At 37.5% G+C, this 20510-nt stretch overlaps 1 protein-coding gene across 1 annotated transcript; it reads left to right on the forward strand.

The window, feature by feature from the left end:
* Window positions 1-10387: 10387 nt before the first annotated feature.
* On the forward strand, window positions 10388-15430 carry LOC139129002 (vascular endothelial growth factor receptor 1-like). Its single transcript, XM_070694682.1, has 8 exons — window positions 10388-10736; window positions 11331-11609; window positions 11872-12186; window positions 12977-13114; window positions 13562-13580; window positions 13828-13928; window positions 14416-14585; window positions 15326-15430. The coding sequence occupies exons 2-8, from the start codon at window positions 11456-11458 to the stop codon at window positions 15428-15430; spliced, it is 1002 nt and encodes a 333-aa protein (XP_070550783.1). The 5' UTR covers window positions 10388-10736; window positions 11331-11455.
* The last annotated feature ends 5080 nt before the right edge of the window (window positions 15431-20510 follow it).

Here is a 20510-nt window from a genome sequence, read left to right on the forward strand (position 1 = left end):
AAATTGAACCATAACATTACCATAAAACCATTAGATAAAGACAGGGGAAATGGAATAGCAATATCAAATTAAACAGATTACATTGAAGAAAGTCACAGACTTTTAAGCCAAAAGAGATTACGATACAAAAGTGCATGTAAATGACAGCGACAACACAACCAGAAAACTACACGGACATGTACTAAAATAAACAAATAGACAAATGATACGTTCAAATATCATGATCCCTTGAATACACATAATATGCACACCAACGCAGTATCCACTCCAAATATTAAAAAAGTCACCAGCATCAGCAAAATTCATTTGTCGTCACGGTCCAAATTATTTATGGCTGCTCTAGCCCAACACACAAAATATCAGAATACATAAGATAGACTATTTCTTAAAACTGATTGTACAAAAGCAACCAATGTACATTAAAGACACAACGGACTTTACCAACAAACTAAGCAAGATAACATACAACATAATGCATTACTGGTCACTCTGGATGTAATCTCGATGGACACAAATACTCCACAAACTGAAGCAAGCTGTCACAAACGCACTTGATTCAGTATCAACTATCAAAACAGCTGTAAAATATAAAAAAAAAGATCGAAGCGTTCCACTAAAGAATTACTAACAATAATTCTGCAACATAACACAGTTGAATTTAACAGAAACGTCTACCAACAGATTTGTGGATGTAGCCTGGGTTCACCAGTTTCGCCGGAAATCGCTGACGCAACATTCTACAACCTTGAAACTGAGGTCATTAAATTCAAAGAAGCAGAATTTCCCTTTCTAAACAATTCAGAGATGTTGTTTTCACGATCTATACGGGAACAGAAACTGAGCTGAATGTGAATTTATGGCTAACATCAATAAGTTACACTGAACTTTCAAATTTACAATAGAGTATTCTCCTCAAAGTGTCATTAATGATTTACAAAGTCAACGATTCAATAAAGGGAGAATTCTCGACACAAAACTCACACCAAAATAACGGACCATTTCAATGTCTAGCCAGAAACTCGTGCGACCCAAAAAGGTATTTTTACTGGTTAAATTAAGGTAAATTGCTGAGATATGCCCGTGTAACAACATATAATAATAACCAAGACTTTGACAAGAAAGTTGAATTTTCACAAAAAAAAACAAAAACAAAACAAAACAAAGTTATAAGACCACAGAAATCGCACAATCAGAAAAAGGAAGTTGGACACACAAAGTGCGAATCGTACCTCAAACTAGGGAAAATCAATAATAACAAAACTAATATACATACGCAACCAAATACAGTCCACAAATTAGAACAAAGGATATAAAAGCACTAACAATGAAATGGAAAATAATTGAAAGCAACGAACGTCTTCAGTTTTTGTTCCCTGAAAAACCAATAATAGCATACAAGAGAAAAAAAACTTAAGACTTAAAACTTAAAACTTAAAACTTAAAAGATTAATTACTTGTAGTAAGAGCCAAAATCAACGCAAAGGGTCAACGAAAAAGAGAAAAAAACAAACAAATAAACACATAAGTAAAGAACAAGAGAGTTCAACAACATCCAAAGGAAAACAGGCCATACACAGACAATACAAATATACAATCTCACACTGGATTGGATTCAGATCCAAATATATCAATAATAGTTTCGTTACTAAATGAACAAATGTAATTCTAGAGGTCATACACGAACAAAATAAGGGTAACAATGTTAAGAGACTGCAGAAGAACTCACATTTAAGAGTTTCGAAATGCACTTTAAAATGGATCACAAATGATTTTGACACTACAGACCGAACGACGAATCGTCATAGTACATCCAAAAATAAATTTACCCCCCCCCCCCCCCATACAAATATTAAGAGTAACATACGAAAAAACTGAACATCCCCAAAAATAGTATGGTGTGTTGAGCCGCCTTCCCCTTTTTACCTTTAGAGAACCCCAGTAACTTTGGAAATGTCTTCTATAAGTCATTGTACTCCAAACCCATAGTCTTTTTTCTGAAACACAAAGTGTGACTAATCATGGATTCAATGTGACGTCAGCAGATTCCATATCAACCTCGAAAGTAGTGTAAATCACAACGTTTTTTTTTTCCTTAAATGTACATAAAATGCATATTTGGTCGAGCTAGGTAAAGGTTCCCACCTTACTTAATCATTGTTTCGGTCAGAAAATCACAACTCAGGTTGGTTTTAGCAAAGCATAAAGATCACTAACTTATACTTAGAAACATAACAGAGGCTCTTTGCAGAGTGAAACACAATTACCAGAACACTGTCGGTATCAGTTTATATCTTTTTACAAGTAAACAGACAAGTACTCGACAATGGGCGAAGGCTAAACTAGTCGGCTGCTTACATGTCTGATTATCAACATTAAATTTGCAACAGAAAAAGAAGTTTGTGTACGTGCAACTATTAAAACAGTGATGTAAAAGCTACTGTGTTAAAATAACTGCACAAAGTACAGTAAATGATAATAATGTAGAGTTACGCTTAACAAAGAATTGTTTACAGCTGGCCGCCATCTTGAAATTATGCAAATTAGCATGTCATTCAAATAATATATGCCAACATTTATGTTCCAGTTTGCCGTTAGCAACTGCTCGGTGATTAAACGAGAAAAACAAAGTTACAGTATGTATAAAGCCATTTGAGTCTTCTTTCTCATACAAAGTGCAATAAGCTGGCAGCCATTTTGATTATGCTAATTTTCTCAAATTGCTCAATGCTGACAGAGGGCCAGTAATTATATTTCTTTTTGTGGTGGTCTTGACAAACGAAATCCACCAAGAAAAAAACTTAAGACCACAAAGCAAGGTTTACCCCACTGGCAGCTGGCTGCCGGACATGTTTACAGCTAGCCGCCATCTTGAAATTATGCAAATTAGCATGTCATTCAAATAATATATGCCAATATTTATGTTCTAGTTTGCCGTCAGCAACTGCTTGGTGATTAAACGAGAAAAACAAAGTTACAGTATGTATAAAGCCATTTGAGTCTTCTTTCTCATACAAAGTGCCATAAGCTGGCGGCCATTTTGATTATGCTAATTTTCTCAAATTGCTCAATGCTGACAGAGGGCCAGTAATTATATTTCTTTTTGTGGTGGTCTTGACAAACGAAATCCACCAAGAAAAAAACTTAAGACCACAAAGCAAGGTTTACCCCACTGGCTGCCGGACTATTATGTCATCTAGTGACTTGCGGATACAAGCAAAATGTCAGCGATGCATAAACAATAAACACACGCTTTACAAATCCTTTCGAAGTGGTAACAATAATTATACTGAGTGTTGTATCCCATAGATCGTTTGATTGTTTGTTTTGACAAACTGGCCATATAGGGGCTTTATGTCGATACACAAGCTGATTGACTGTATTTTTTTTAATTTTGTATATATATTGCCAAAGTACTGCCAAATGTGATATGGTACGTCAGTTTCGCATACGGTCGTTGATGGCGTCATCACTTGCAATAATTCGGTATTTGAGGAAACTACCCAAACATTACAGTCGGGTACAAAGGTAAATCAAACATGGCGGTAAGGAGGCGAGATATCAATTTCCGTCCCCGTGTTCCTCTTCAGAGAACGTTCGTGTTGTACTGGTTATCGTTTACGATGTCTATGAGCGGCTGCGGTAAGCTTCGTTATTGTCGTGTCGATCACTGTTGACAATGTTTTAGGGTATATTCCTATTGGGTTGAAACGTGTGCTGAACTCCACCTTAATTTCTCTCACACAGGGGCTTTGTCTTTTTCCGTGACGCCGGTTGATACGATCGTAGTGAGAGGAAAGGACACTCAATTAAATTGTTCGTTCGATAATTGGAGCGGAGAAATACTTTCTTGGCACAAAGTGACACCCCAGTCATTTCAAATTTCGAGTGGAGCCACGGTTGTTGTGCCAGGGTATCAACTGATAGAGCAGTACGGGACAGGGAAGTACAGCATGGGATTAGTTAATACCACGGCTGATCAAGGGGGAGTACACAGGTGTGATGCGTTCGTGTTCCCACCTCTTCAAGCTGCAGCGGAGTTATTCGTCATTGGTGAGTATTAATTGTCCCGCATACAACATATATTAAAGTAGGTCACAGTTAAGATAGCCTAAACTGGACAAGTTCCTTAGAATTAATCGAAAATTTTGATTTAAATTGATACTTATATTAGCTACTTTAAACGCAACGGGGACGGGCAGGCTCACAAACAACTACATATATTTACATACATTTTCCTTAATCAATAAGTGGTATGGTACTGATTTCATTTGCTACGGCTTCTTAATGTATGTGATTATATTTTATTATCTATTCATTAATTTGCTTGCTTTGTCTTTAGTTTTTTGTGTTTATATCTATTAATTTATTAATTAATTAGTTTTTTATTTATTTATTTATTTATTTATTTATTTATTTATTTATTTATTTATTTATTTATTTATTTATTTATTTATTTATTTATTTATTTATTTATTTATTTATTTATTTATTAGTCTACTCCTTTATTTGTATATTTTTAAGATTATCTATAAAATCGAGTCTAATTTTGATAACGCCAAACACATCCTAATAGGACTTTTATACAAAACAAATAACCTAAAAAAGTAAGGAGGGAAGGCTTGGCACTGAGAACACTATCAGAAAACGTTGAGATACCGATCAAACCGTTAGATTAAGAAGTGGAAGGACACACTTTGCACCATTGATTACATAATAAGGAAGGGTCTAAAAAGATAACTCGTCAACCAGTGATACCACACAATGTTAGTAACAGACAACTAACAACAGAAGGAAAACACATTCTTATAACACAAACGTACTATATAGAACATGTTGACGACCACGTATATCTATCTTTCAAACTAGAAGTAAAAACTAAACGAACACTACCCTGAACATAGCAGAACAAAATTAGACATCCCGAGTGACAGAGCAAACTTCAAGTAGGAATAGTAATGCATACAATCTGTCGATTGTTTCACACAATTTATCCACTGAAGATGAACTTGAGGCAACTCATGGAGAAAGTTTTGCAACTTTCGAAACATACAGTGAAAGACCATAGTGTTGTACAGTCTCTCCGCTGTCGAGTACAAACTGCACTGACACGCATATTCCAGCTGTATCTCGCTGGACTTGATCAGTTTTATACACAAAACAGTGAAACATGAAATACACACTATCTTACCAACCAATATATGAACGATATGTGCAGTAGCTTTTCCTTTATTGATTATGACTCTTACTTATTCCTGCTCTGCAGGATTAAATCAAACGTTTACTTAAAAATGTACTTTTAGGTATCTCTCGTCGTAAACATACAAGCATAACACTCAACAGCAAGCACCAGTCCCTATAATCGTGCACTGATTAGCCAATGCACACGATTCATAGAAAATACAAACATCACTCTCTGCAGAACATAAAACTAAGAGCGCTAACATCAAATAAAGGATTCTGAGCTTGCAAAAACATGCCAATCAGAATACACAAATCAGAACCAGAGTGCCTTTAACATCCAATGAATTGCGACTAGCAAGAAAACCAACCAAGCGATATGAATGTGGGAATAAGGGCAACACCAACACTCAATACAAACGAGATAACACGAACATATACGTAACTGTTAGTATTTCATGATAAGCGATACCGACGGTAACCCCACTCCATCCGAGAACGAATAGAACAAAAGCCTAGACGAAAACGAACAGTAAAAGATCTGCAATAGAGATGGAGGCGTCCTGAATGTAGGTGATAGAAGAAAAGCAAGACTACGTCCTAGCCGATTCAATGAATCGGCCAGACACGATACAATGCAGCAATCGTTGTGACAACGTACATAATTCTATAAAGTTGGCCTAAGGACAATAATACCAAACGGCCTTTTTAAAGACGAACACATACTCAAAGGGAGAGAGTTACCGTACCTACACTGTGCCATGCCTCAACATAAAATAATACACTACTATCCCAAACATTAAGTCAATAATTAATATCGGACACAGATACAGAGCACGAAATGGACGCCACATCGACAAAAATGTCGCCATACACGTTAAAAATCAAACAACATCTACACAAACAGCAACCTCAAATTCATCTTAATTTCCCCTTCTAAAACAAAGATTAGAGTAGATCTCACGTCGACGGCATGGCATTGAGAACACACTATCAGAAAACGGTGAGATACTAATCATACAGTGCGATAAAGTAGGGAATGACACACCACTCACTGTTGATTACATAATAAGGAGAGGTAAAACAAACTCCAGTGATAGCACACAATGTTTGCAACAGACAAGAACAGAGAAAAATACAACCTTATAACACAAACGTACCATACAAAACATGTTGACGAGTACAAATATCTATTTTTAAAACTAGTAAAGACAATACGAACACTACCCTGAACACAGTAGAACAAAATTAGACATCCTAATTTCCCGAGTGACAGAACAAACGTCAAGGGGGAATCACATAGAAATACACACAATCTATCAATTATTTCACACGATTTATCCAGGCAAGATGAACTTGAGAGACTGATGAAGAAGTTTGACAACTTTCGAAACAAAGCGGACGGTTAAAGGATGGTTGTGTTGTACCCAGTCTCGCCACAGTGGACTAGAGACCGCACAGACACACAGATTACGGCTGTGTCTCGCCGTGCCTAATCTGTTCTATACACAAGAGAGAGGAACATAAATACACACAAATATAAAGAGGCTACACTATGCCCCATCCTGACACCACCCAATAAAGAAAAATCAACAACAACATAATTGAGTATTCCAGTTTAAAACGTGTCGTAATGACTGATAATACTAATATTTAGATGGGACTTATCCTCGAGGCAACATGCCGGTTTTAATCAAAAGTTTCAAGTAATGAAACTTTTTGTTTCTGAATGTGCCATAATATCTCAGAAAAATGGTTAGACTGCACTGTGAATCCCGGTATCACAGTGAAAGAACAAGAAGAGGTGGTCTTCACCTGCAGTGCGGATAGGGGTGCTCCCCCTGGAGAACTACTGTGGCTAATGGATGGGGACATCACGGCTGTAGAGAGTAATTCGTCCAAGATGGATTGGAAATATAGTTTTAACAGATCTGAAAGCGGAGCGGTGGTCGATTGCTTCATGAGACACGTGACATTGCCACCTCCACTGCCTTCGTGCGAAGAGGAGATAATTATAGAAGTTCAGTGTAAGTAGAGATGTTAACTCTACTTTAAAGCGTTAATAAACACAATCGTGCATTTTGAACTAACTATTCTTTCTAGTTGCACCAGACGGGTTCTTTAGGCAAGTCTCAGCTATTACGGAATGTCACATTGTATCAATTTGACCCTCTCTGACACGCTGACGGGGACGCGTTACCCGGTTCAAGTGTTGATTTAGTGATTTGTGAATGGAGTGTTCGAGTGGCCTGTGTGAATTTAAAGCATAAAGACTCCAAGCAGCCATAAATACTGTAGTAAATCGCTAAATACTAATTCCATGCTTACAAAGATAAGTCGAACAATAAATCCAAAGAAGTCCAAGATAAGTTAGAAAGCCTACAAACACCACTAAAAATATTCTACAGTACAAAATGATATGCTGCAATAACAAAGAGAATATTGCACTGACGACAGCTTCAATCCTGTATGCTAGGTACAAAGTTCATTGTCCCGTGTTGACATTGACAAACTATTTACAAGCCAACAGTGCTCAGAATCGTTCTATGTGAGTTTACATCATGACTCATGTTTTGATCAACAATTAGTATACTCCAAGTAACGTTATTGTGATTAGCCTTGTGTTTGTCTGTACAGTGTGTGTATTTGGAGCAAACTTCAATATTTGACGCTTTAATTAAACTTGAAAGCTAACATTAATCCGGTATTCAACAACCCTTACAACCTCATAATACATCATGTTTGAAAGAGTGGGTCAAATACTGTATTGTCAACAACGTTTAGGGGAGTAGACTATGAAGGTTGATGAAAAGAGGCGATAGTTTGAAAATATGTAAAACTTAATAGTCAAAGATAATTTTAGCATATATTTTGTTCAGGCTACCTGTACTTTAGGTCAAAAAGTATTGTGCTATTGAATGAGTTTGTTTGATATTTTTGATCAAAATACAAACAATAACTTTACATTATTGTCGTTAAAAGACGGACCATCGGTCGTCATCAGGAATGGACCAGAGGGTGTAGTAGTCGAAAGGCGAAACTACCAAGCATTCTGTGATGTGGATGCCAACCCGGCAGCCAACGTTTACTGGCAACACCCTTCGGGTGACACGACTGCTGATGCAACTCTACTGCTGGACAGCGTGTCCCGAGATCAACGAGGGGAGTACAAGTGTTTTGCAAACAATACGTTCTGGGATAACTCGACAGCGTCCTCGGAGGAAATTCATTTTCTTGATGTACAGTGTAAGTGAAAATGCACAAAATAATCTTCTCCCGGCACATGGAAACCCTTCTATGTGACTGGATCGTGAAACTCAGGCTGTGGCCCCATTGCATATTGTGATATTTTGTACTTTTCGATGATCAATAACGGTCTAACTCTATGATATTGCTCAATTTAAAGCCTACGCTGACGTAACGACACTTTATGAGTCATTCGTAACAATAGGTGTTACTATAAATATTTTGATCACACCCTTTTTGCTGTGACTAAGGCTGTTGTCGACTAGCACGCCTTGGTGCTTGTTAAGCCTCGAGTGCATCAAAGGTCAACCATATTTTACGCGATCTGACCTCGTCTCCACAGAAACCAAGAAATGAGACCTTTAGTAGCCGTGCCGTTCGTCAGTTAAACCATTGACATTTGTTAATCATTAATTTCAGTTCCTCCTTCTGTGGCAGTGCCGCCTGAAGTCGTGCGTAAGATCGGCGAAAGCGTTCAACTCACATGCCACAAAATCGAGGCAAACCCGTCTGTTGTTGACTACACGTGGTATCTTGCCAACGGTGAAATGTTCAGCATCGCGGCGATTGAAGTCACCAACATTACACGGGATTTACACGGCGAGCAGTCCTGCACGGCAAATAACACCTACTACGACGGAACGTACGGCACGGGCAGTAATGTCACATTCCTTGACGTGCAGTGTAAGTACGGTTCATCCCGTTGCATACGGCACCTTCAGAGAGTGATTGTCTCCGGATAGTAAGGCGAAATGACTATGGCCGTAATTTTGTGCCATACCTGTAGTTATTGTCTTTATTTGTTTTTCTTTCAAAGAAAATCATTATTTCTTTTCTATAATTTATGTTTTGATAAGCCATGAAAACACAATGCATTCTGTACACCTTGCAATAAAATTGTACACGAAATCAATGCATGCTCGTCCGGACTAAACTTTGTTTGACAATATATTAATGAGGCACTCCCACTTGGTAACATTTTTAAAACACATTTTTTTAATGCCAACGGTCGATATTTGACGTGGCGACTGCGCGCGGTTCGCGAGATATCGATAAAAAAACATGTCATTTCCCGAGCGTATTTTTCACATCCCGAAGTTTTACGATCGTTTCTGGTTATGACCCGAAATCCCCCGAAAGTGTGTTGTTGTGCTGATTGACGATATTCTAAGGAGTCCAAAACGTCTGAATGACGCCATTAATTATATACATCATTATCAATGCCTTCACCTCTGGTAATTCTTTTTTAAAACTTCTCCTTAGTTTTTGTCGTTTTCATTATTCTCAATCAGTTGTATTAAATTTTTAAACAATACCACAAAGATATCAGTTTTTACGTGTAAAATATTAGTTGCCTCTGATGACTACATTTTGTCGTCTGCCACACAGTTACGCGTGGTTCGATACATAGCGGCCGCCGCGTGTGGTATGCGCGCATACCACGCGGCGGCCGCTATGTATACTATGTACTAGTATCAACCGCACCTATCTGTGCTAGTCCCTATGCGAATTCTGGTGGAATCAGCAAACTTTGTGGACATGACCGCTCACCGACGAGAGTGTTACTGCTGTGGCGTACTGCAGCGTCAGCGTAGACTCGTACTCCATAGCTTAGTTGACAATGGCCCCAGTGCCGAACGTTCTATGTTCGGAAGCTGAATTCAGGTGGGCCACCGGAATTCAAACTTTAACTTTTTTGAGGACATGTTTTTATCGATATCTCGCGATCCGCGCGCAGTCGCCATGTCAAATATCGACCGTTGGCATTAAAAAAATGTGTTTTAAAAATGTTACCAAGTGGGAGTGCCTCTTTAATATTTGACAATACGCACAAAAAGAAAATATTTGATATACAAAATCTTATTTATGGGGAGTGTACCAAACATTTTTTTCCTCTTTCTGACAACAAATAATGCTTCTGCAAAATATGAAGATATGACACGCGATATGTTGAGTATATTTTACTTGTAAATTTCTTCAACAAAAAACTTCTGCATTTATAGCCATTAATACCACTAAGCCTTTTACCATTTCTACTTAACATTACGTTACAGACCCTCCAGAAGTAAATAACTCGAGAATCGAAACCAAAGAAACAGACACTGTAATTTTAAGCTGCCATGTTGACTCTAATCCACATCCGTCGGAATTCCAATGGTTCTACGAAGATGTATTGCTATCAAACAAATCTACATATACTATCGATGACGTCAGTCGAGGTGACGCTGGCAATTATACGTGTATAGTGACTACAGTCTTCTATGACGATACTAATGCTACTGACCTGGCTATCGTGTACCTTGGAGTCCAATGTGAGTCGTTCTTAAAATGATTTAAATCTCTGAAATTTTAGTTTTTCGACCCGAACGTGATAAGGAAGGTGGCTCAGTTTGCGATACACTTGTAAATAAGAAACATTGATATATGTATCAGCGAGTATATAAACTAGAAACATAGAAACATTATTCAGAAGGAGGTTTCAAGTAACTTCATAACGTGTCCTCCCTTCGGACACCATTAGACTCACGCCAATCACGTTCTGCGTGCAGAATTAAGACTTCATACGCTTCCCCTGATTTAAAAGGGAAAGTCTCAATAAGTTTCAATATTTTGAGTGGCCAGTCATAGCTCATTCAGTTTCCATAAATGGGTGCACGTGAGCCCAGTAATTTTGAGGCGATGTGAAACCCTCACCTGTTTGAAACTGAACAACATTCCGAGGTATAATTGCCAATGATCAACGTTGCTTCTGATGAACTTTCATTCGTTCTATAAATTCTGTTAGTGTTGATTTCCTCAAAGTCTATGATTCATTGTAAGAATATATATGAATAAACTTGTGGACATTGTGCTCTAATGCTTTCTTTTTTTTTATTTGAATAATTCAATAATCAACAATTTTCCAGATTTATCCACCGTGAATATCACAATACTTCCATCCAGAATAAACGAAGGTGATGACGTCGATATCCACTGCCAAGCTTCAGACGGAAATCCTGACTCGCATAAAATAGAGCTGATCTTTGAAGGCATGTCTCTTGCAATGGACGACAGTCAAGAATTGCACCACAGAATCGACGATATCAGTCCTCAAAGCACTGGATCGTATCAGTGTCGAGCATTCACTATCTTTCACGATGACAGTGAAGAATATTCAGCCACTGAGGCGGAATTGGTTGTTTATTGTAAGTGTTTATTTGTGTTAAAGTGTTTGTTTGTCTGTTTTTTCATTCAATATGTTTTAAGACGAACTGAACTCAAGATATATCATGATGACATAAACGTTGTTAGCAGAGTGTATAGGCAGCCATTACGGTCTAAATAACCTGATTAAGCGTTAATGTTTTGGTGGATGACATCAAAATAAACCAGATATCTACCCAGTGGCACTTTATAAATTATGATTTCCGACAAAGCACAAACGATTATTTTTTTCGTATATCTTAGATTCAGCACGCCTTATTCCGAGTAACGAAACCGAATTAAAAGTGAAGATCGGTGAGGTTGTTGACATTAACTGCACTGCTCATGGAATGCCTCTGCCATCAATTAAGTGGTTCGATACCAATGACAGAGAAATCAGCGAGCAGGATGATAATTTCGAGATCAGAAGCCATCAACCAATAGACACCGTGGTTACAACTAGTCTCAGTATTACACTTGCCGACAGTACCTACTATGGTGTATATGTATGTGAAGCTACCAACGAAGATGACGTCACTGGTGATCGCCAATCCACGACAATCATTCAACTTGTCGCAGGCAAGTATCTTAATAACTTTCAGTTGCGTCATTTCTTTTTTTTCCTTCGTTGTGTTTGGTTTATATAGTTTTTGGTCCCAACTTTCCTGCAGTTCACTGTGTTTAATGTTGTTGCGTTGATTGTTACATTTTAAGTTTCATTCTAAATTGTGGAAAGTGTTCACGGATTTCCCCAGGAGAATAAAATCTGATTTAGTAATTGGATTTATATGATGGCAATACTAGGCCTATACCGTAAACGACCAACCAATCATTACGTCAGATTTCATCAAATTGCACAATTCCGAAATTTTGATATGCTTTTCCTATGAATACTGTCGTAAAATATCAGTAAACCTTCCTCAACGTCAGGGAACAGTTACTTTGCTTATTCTCTTCCTAATTAAACAAATTTACAATACTTTAGGTGTGGAACGGGAGACGTTTGAAAAATATCGAATGTCTCTTAAAATTTAGTTTGTATAGTTGGCACATCACTAGTTTGTCCAAGGTTCATATGAATTAGCAGTATTCGTGTTTTACTTCCTTTATACAGGAACATACATACATACATACATACATACATACATACATACATACATACATACATACATACATACATACATACATACATACATACATACATACATACATACATACATACATACATACATACATACATACATACATACATACATACATACATACATACATACATACATACATACATACATACATACATACATACACTTCAGAGGTGCAAATAGGGTCTTAAGGGTATACTATCCAATTATATTGTATTTACCACCAGACAATGTATCAGAGCCGCTCGTCGCAATCATAACCACTGCAGTCATTGTTCCACTTATACTTATCGTGATCATCATCATTATCGTCGTCATATGGTGTCGAAAACGCCGACCGAAGAATCCAAATGAACACAGTTTAGGTAAGTTGAATCTTCAGATCCATCTGACAAGCATATACATTCAATGATATATCCAGTATTATATCATATCAGTATATTGATGGCGCAAATACAGCGATCTGATTGGTCGACAAGCGAAAAGAACCGTGGAATTTGATGATATACCACCGATGTCATACGCGTGAGCTCTCAGCTTGAGCAAAAATTCGTTTATGACGTTCCACGCCAGAATTTCAATATACGGTTATGATATAATAGCAATAATCACACCCAGCGACTGTGTACCACGAGATTTGACCAGTTCACTTTATATATGCCCTCGCTATCGCTCGTGCATATTTGTCGTGAACTGGTCAAAATCTCGTGGTATACCATCGCTGGGTGTGCTTTATTGCTCAAATGCGTCATTATTTTAAGAATTTGCTCTCAATGTTACCCAACATCTCCTTTTGTCTTCTTATATTGCAGATCGAAATTTTACGTACGAGTAAGTTTTATCTTATTCTAATTGGTAAGGCTGTTTAGAAAAATGTTTGGTCTGATCTGATTTTTCAACACTACATCTCCCCTGGTTTTTCTTACGCTAATTGATATCTGATTTCATTAATCAGCAAACACTAAAATTTATTCGAATCGAAGTATGCGCATCGAATGTATTGTTTTGCGCAAATTAATTTATTATCGTCTGAAATACATCGCCTTACCTGCATGATTGTTCAATCTAAATACGGAAGGTCACACGAAGAAACAATGGAAACAACAGAGAACGTAGAATTCCAGAGAGTCGAACCAGACGGCACATCTTACGATATTGACGACATCGTCCCCTACACAGGTAATCCCAGGTCATCATGTAATACGTAATATTACGGTAATGCTGTCGTGATTTAGGCACCGCATACTATTTCAGGCTGAGAAGAGAAAACTGTAATCAGAAAACGAATAAGGACACTTTGATTTTGTCAATTCAACATCTGATATCCGGGTATCACGCATGGACAAATTTTGTAAATCAGTGTGTAAAGAAAACCATCAAAGTATGTATAAGGAGGATTTTCGGGGAAAGGTGCACGACACTTAACTATTTTACACTTACAGTTTTTCATAAAATGGTCACCCATTGGAGACACATTTCATCCACAAAGACATGTGTTGGATATTCCGTATTTTCACCAGTGTTTTAGCTGGCCGCGCACCCGTATTGACTCCCTGGGTAGTTACGATGCGTTATGCTGCCTGTGCCCACTAATGGCAGCACATATGACAAGCATGTCTATTTTCTAGCGATTCCCAAGTCGTATTTTCCCTATTACCCCACACAGAAAAAACGACATTCAGTTCATTTCGACCACCGTCTACGGACTCTGCCCAGTCGACGTCTGCAGATGATGATAACGGCGACCTCGAAAAGGCGGATGGCAAGAGCGCAGATGACAACGAAGGCACTGGTAGCGTGTACGCAAAAGAGCACAAAACAAACTTTAAAAGAAAAGTAAGCGCAATGCTGTTTTTTTATTATTGTTCTTGTTTTTTTTGTGTTTTTTTTTGTTTTTTGTTTTTGCATTTCTATCTTTTCTGCCTCTCAATGTTGTACATTTTCAGCTTATGACAACTGGCAAACGACACATTCAGTCAAAAAGAATTTCTTTTAAGCTTTTGTAATGATGATGTGCTCTGTATTCAAGTTACATGTAGCATCTGTTCACTGATTGGACAATCACAACCTGGTACAGGGTTACCAAAATTAATTATCAAATTTCGAGAGCCTCTTAGTGTGCATACTTTGGCGAGAAGCCAAATAATAATGGTCGCCATTTTAGCTTACGCAATTTTACCGGCATGATCTGTGTGATTTTAGGCTTAAGGTAAAAATGATGTGGTTAACGATAATTATATATTATATGTATACAGAAGAGGTCGAGCAAATTTCAGATGACGTAAGTTATTATGTCGCTGTTGTAATTAATATTATTTATTGCATTGATAGAAGTTCGAAACGTCAAAGCTATTTGTCGCTTCGCATACAGTGCGTGCACAGTTTACTGATACCAGTATACTACCTGACATCATGAAACTTTGACCTTTTGACACAGCTTTTATAAGCACGTCGTTGCCCTCACGTTCATAGACATGTGAGCAAACAATCGCCTGCACTCCGCCGCACAGTTCCTCCCACACTGACTTTGGTTACGCAGCCTCTAACTACATTTGATGTTTTTTTCCTCCTTTCAGAGCCAAGAAGCAGCTGTAATAACACCAAATTCACCGAGCTTCCGAAATGGTAATTATACACACGACACTCGATTTTTTTACGGATGGACAGCCGGGTACTGCTAATTTTATCAAAAAGCCGAGAGTCAGCTAGTGAGGCAAGAATGTCTGTTTTCATTGTGTTGCCTGGCAGCATATGAATGCGAATGTTTGCTTCGCTCAACCTTGTAATAAATCAGCAGTTAGGTATACATCTGATTGACCTAATAGCAGCAAGCCTGGCATTTGTTCGTTGAAAGGTCATCTAGGGTCATACTACAACAGGCTGACCCATACTCCTCAGTAATAATGGAAGGCACACATCAAAATAAAATCTACAAACAGCAGTTACGTATTTGATGAATGCCTATAATTTGTCTTGTATCAGTCTGAGAATTATAGACATCCATATGGTTACTGTATGTGTTAAAGATAGTGAAGATTTACCTGACACTTACAATTCCCGTCGTTTGCCAATTTACCTTGAGGGCGCAGTTTCCATCATGCAGCGCGTTGCCTCCACTTTCAGTTAGATTGTGTCATTTTTACCCACACTCTATCCACACCGCGAACGAATTTCTTGGAAATAAATACAGCGAAGCCGACGATGTCATGTTTTATAGAACACCATTTTCACGATAACTATTTTCTTAGCGTGGGAATGCTTGTTACGGTATTTAAAAGACGACTTCATAGCAACTTACTTCCAAACCTGGGTCAATCAGTAGATTTTTATGTTTTATCTCGCATCAAATCTACCTCGAAATGTCGACGGATGTGCCAACTACGTGGCGCAAAATGGAATGCATCTTGAACAGTAATGAACCTACCTTTACCCGCCAAACCAACTTTAAGGGATCGTCCCAAGTGAATAAACTGTATTTCTTAATCCCTCTTGTCATGCAGGCATGCAGGAAGAACCATTTCATGAGTCACATGGATATAAAAGCGACAGACAAGGCAGTACTCTTCCTGGTGCCAATTTTTCAGTGTATCAAAGCAATCAAGTACGTCAGTCCCACGTTTTTATGTCAATTATGTTTGCTATTATGGACATGCCATATTTCTATTATATATAGATATATATGCCATTAATCGATTTTATTTATTTACTTTTATTCATGCATTATTTATTCTTGCATTCATTTGTTTGTTAGTTTGTGAATTTAGTTATTTTGTCCGTGAGTTCGTCAGTTTATGTGGTGATTAATTAATCAAAATTTGTCTTTACTAATTCATTTAATGTCATTCTCTCTTAAAATGGTCAGTAAACAATGGGAATGCCTCACAACATCTTTCTCTCAGCAAAAATTGAAGAATAAAATCATAATTATATGTAGGAACGCTCTTAACTGTTACCATTGCAATAATCGTAATTCCCTTTGACAGGGTTTTAGAAGACCAGAAATCATGTTCACCGATCTAGATTTACCTTACGGTGTGGAACTAGCTGTATCGGAGCAAAGGCTACCTTCAGATGACGAGGAGGACTTAACAACTGTACATTGGGTTTAGTCAGACCCTGGCATGTAGAACGAAATTCTTTTATGATGAAGTGAGCAATACTTCTTGTAAAATAATACAATGTTTGAAGTAATACTTTGTACATATATAAAGAGTAATATATTTTTGTACTTTTCACGCTTATTAGAAGTATATTTGCAAAACACCGATGTACAACAAGATCAGTTTTTCTCAATCAAATATATATTCAACACAAATCTTGTGTTGAGACCGTGTACCAAAACGTGCAATTTTCAAGACGTAAAATTAAATCAATTTTAATTTGTAAATAAAAAAATAATTTAATTAATTCATTCACTCATTCATATTTTATTTATTTATTTATTTATGCATACACAAATTAATGAATAAAATAATCGATCACTTGATTATTAATAACACATTTATTCATTCATATTTAAATCATTTCGTTCATTTTTCAATAATTCATTTATTCATTTACATATTACTAAAATATTACAGAAAATATTTCGAATTTTTATAATTTATTAACATTTATCTTTTCCTGCTATATCTGGTCAAGTATTTACCAATGTAATATAATAGGTACCTGCAATTACCATTTCTCATTTATGTGCTCATGGCATGTTTAGAATCGACTTTTCAAGATTTATCAGATAATCACGTTGCAGCCGGCTATAATCATCTTCCAACTATGTGTTTTTAATCAGTTTTTTTTTACTTTGCTGATGTGTACAATGTTAAGCTCGTATAAGTTGTAAATGTTTTGTATAGTACTTTTGGCTACGCTCATTTCACATCTTTGGTGGGAGAGAGAGAGAGAGAGATACGGACACAGAAACAGACAGACAGAGAGACAGAGAGACAGAGAGACGGTCAGACACAGACAGACAGACAGACAGACACAGAGAGATATTATGTCATTTTTACTTTTTGTATGTTTCTGGTTACACAAAACACAATGTTAGAGGTTCAAAGTTTTTTGTTCCTCTCCTATGTTTATTGTTTCTTGAATTTACAAAATAAAACGTGCTTAAAAGCATGATATTTTACTATATTCAGAATTTGACTAGTCTAATTTGAGTTCTCCACGTATTTAATATCTGTCTGATTTCATTTTCAAATGTCTAAGGAGCATGTACAAATCATAATGAACGTCTAGATACCTGCTGTGATTATGATGTACTGCAGGAAGGGCAATTGGCTATTTTTTGTTGCTAAAGTTAATTCGTGTTTTAAGTAGTGCTATAGCAATCGCGGAATGTTCACACAGGCTAGTAAAGTTTGGCTTTTATTTGTATGAAACAGGCTTTCATTAGGAACCATTAATCTCTCTTACATGGTCGCTATAAATAATGGCATATCGATGGCAAAGCCTTGTGACATTTAGATACTAGTGATTATGAACTTATATACTACGAGCGTCTCCTGATGAGCTCCCTTTGATGAGGTACTAATCTGAACCTTATAAGGTGTCCTCGCAAAGTTTTATATTTTCAATCAAATTATCATCTCCACAACTTTACAGTACTCTCTCAATATCACGGATACAAAACCAAGGGGCAAAAGTGCATAGTTTGGTACTAGGAAAAAACACGTTAAATCTACCGAAAGGGCCATTTTCCGCGTGATAGATCTCAAAGGAATTGTAAAATTTGAAGAATCTGAATCCCTAGCTTTTCAACTCAAATTTAGACTTAGATAGTCCGACCATTTTCCTGCACTCGTCGACTGACCCATTACCTTCAAATTTATGAACTCTGAACTTTCCTTGCTCACATGGAGACCCTTGTATGAGGGAAACGCGTCGAGTTCCTCTTGTTAGGAGTCAACAAGCATGCCATAATGTCGGCCAATTGTAAATAGTATAAACTAAAGACATACATAGTCCGACCATTTTCCTTGATTCGTCGCATGACCTATTACCTTCGAATTTACAACCTCTGACATTTCCTTCCTCACATGGAGACCGTAATATGAGGAAATGCGTCCAGTTCCTCTTGTTAGGAGTCAACAAGCACGACATTAATATCAACCAACTATAAATATTATAGAACTATAGCCTGTCTTGTTGTCCTTTCCCTACGGTAGACTTTATCCAGACGAACGAAAGAAACGTTTTACCTGAACGTTGAGGGCGAATTATGAGACATGAAAACTCCTGTAACCATGAAATGATTTGCGGCAGAGTGTCACGCGTACACTTTTCTCTTGCTTCAACCGCGGCACATAGTCACTGTCGCGGTCAATTTGCTCCTGAGAATCTACTTGATCTAACCGCCTCCATCTGAACACAAAGCGTTTTGTTTGATATAATCAAGTGCAATTACCCATTTTCGCCATGTAAAGTCATTCCAACTTTTCCCCACACAGAAACTGAGAGAGCAGTTTGGATTATTCATACCTATCTTAATCCTACTGTTCGTAATGCTTATGTCGTAAACACATCTATCGCACACTTTTAACACCTTTCCCGGGTTCTTGAACCCGGTTGGTCAAAATTGGCTGTTCTGGCCTTTTTGATCACCCCTCTTAAAATGCTTGGATAGCTGACTTGGAAAACAATTAAAATTAAAGTTTCATTAGCCATTAAGCCAAACACCGGAAAACACAGAAAACATGGCTCATTACGCGTTCTCAGTAGGTGAAAAAGTTGAGGCCCTCGATGACTGTTACTGGTGGACAAAGGGTGCAGTGAAGAAAATAGTTGCAGTTGAAGAAGGACGGTGTCAGTATCTTGTCGGTTCAACGGTTGGTCAGCAAAATGGACAGAATTGTCGATGAAAATGAAATGTAAAAAATGTGAAAGAGGCTCCCCACATAACTATCCAAAATGTTTTTGTGTCGAGTTTGTGTTTGATTCGTTGCAAAAATGTGTTCCTATATTCTTATCCGATTGTTTGTGTTAATGAAATGTTAGTTTTGCTTCGGATATTTGTAGGGAAGTTTGGATTAGTGAGTACGGTAATGTATTGTTTGTGTGGGGAAAGCTTATGGCGAGACGCAGCCGGACCTATGGTGTTACAAAGTTGATAGAGTGGCCCTTTGACGTTGCACGTTGCACACCCTCTCAAAACCTTGTCACTCACCTATATATTTTTATTGAGTAAATGCGAATGTATTTTTCAAAGAGGAGACTCGCAGTCCGGTTGCTGTGATGTACTTTAAGAAAAATTAAGACGTTTGCAGGAAAATTCAGTTTAGACTACCCTCGGCTTTTCCAGTAACCGCGAGATACTGGTAGTGGTAGCCTGCGGTAACGTATGCACTCAAATACGATCACGGACGTACCACGCACGTACAAATACCACGATAGTAAGCTTACGATGTTGTGTGGGCCGCTGTGTGCATGTTTCATTCACAGCGTTACCGACGAACGGGCACGAGCTTTAATAGGCGGCTTCAAATTGTCCCTTTCCAATGAACGTTAGTGTTGTATTTGTAGTGACATGTGTGGAACCAACTAATTTGTCATGCTTTGTAAGAGTAAGTGACAAGTGTGGAACCAACAAATTTGTCCGCATGCTTTGTAAAGAGTAATTTTAATTCATTGCTCTTGTGTGGGGGTTTGTCAACCTGATGTAATCGCAAATCCTCAGATTTCCATCTGATATAAGTATGTACGTAAACAAGAAAAGTTAACTCATGAATTTTAATAGACGTGGTGGCTCTGACCAATTTC

The sequence above is a fragment of the Ptychodera flava genome, chromosome 3, assembly GCF_041260155.1.
Source record: "Ptychodera flava strain L36383 chromosome 3, AS_Pfla_20210202, whole genome shotgun sequence".
NCBI classification, from domain to species: Eukaryota; Metazoa; Hemichordata; class Enteropneusta; family Ptychoderidae; genus Ptychodera; species Ptychodera flava.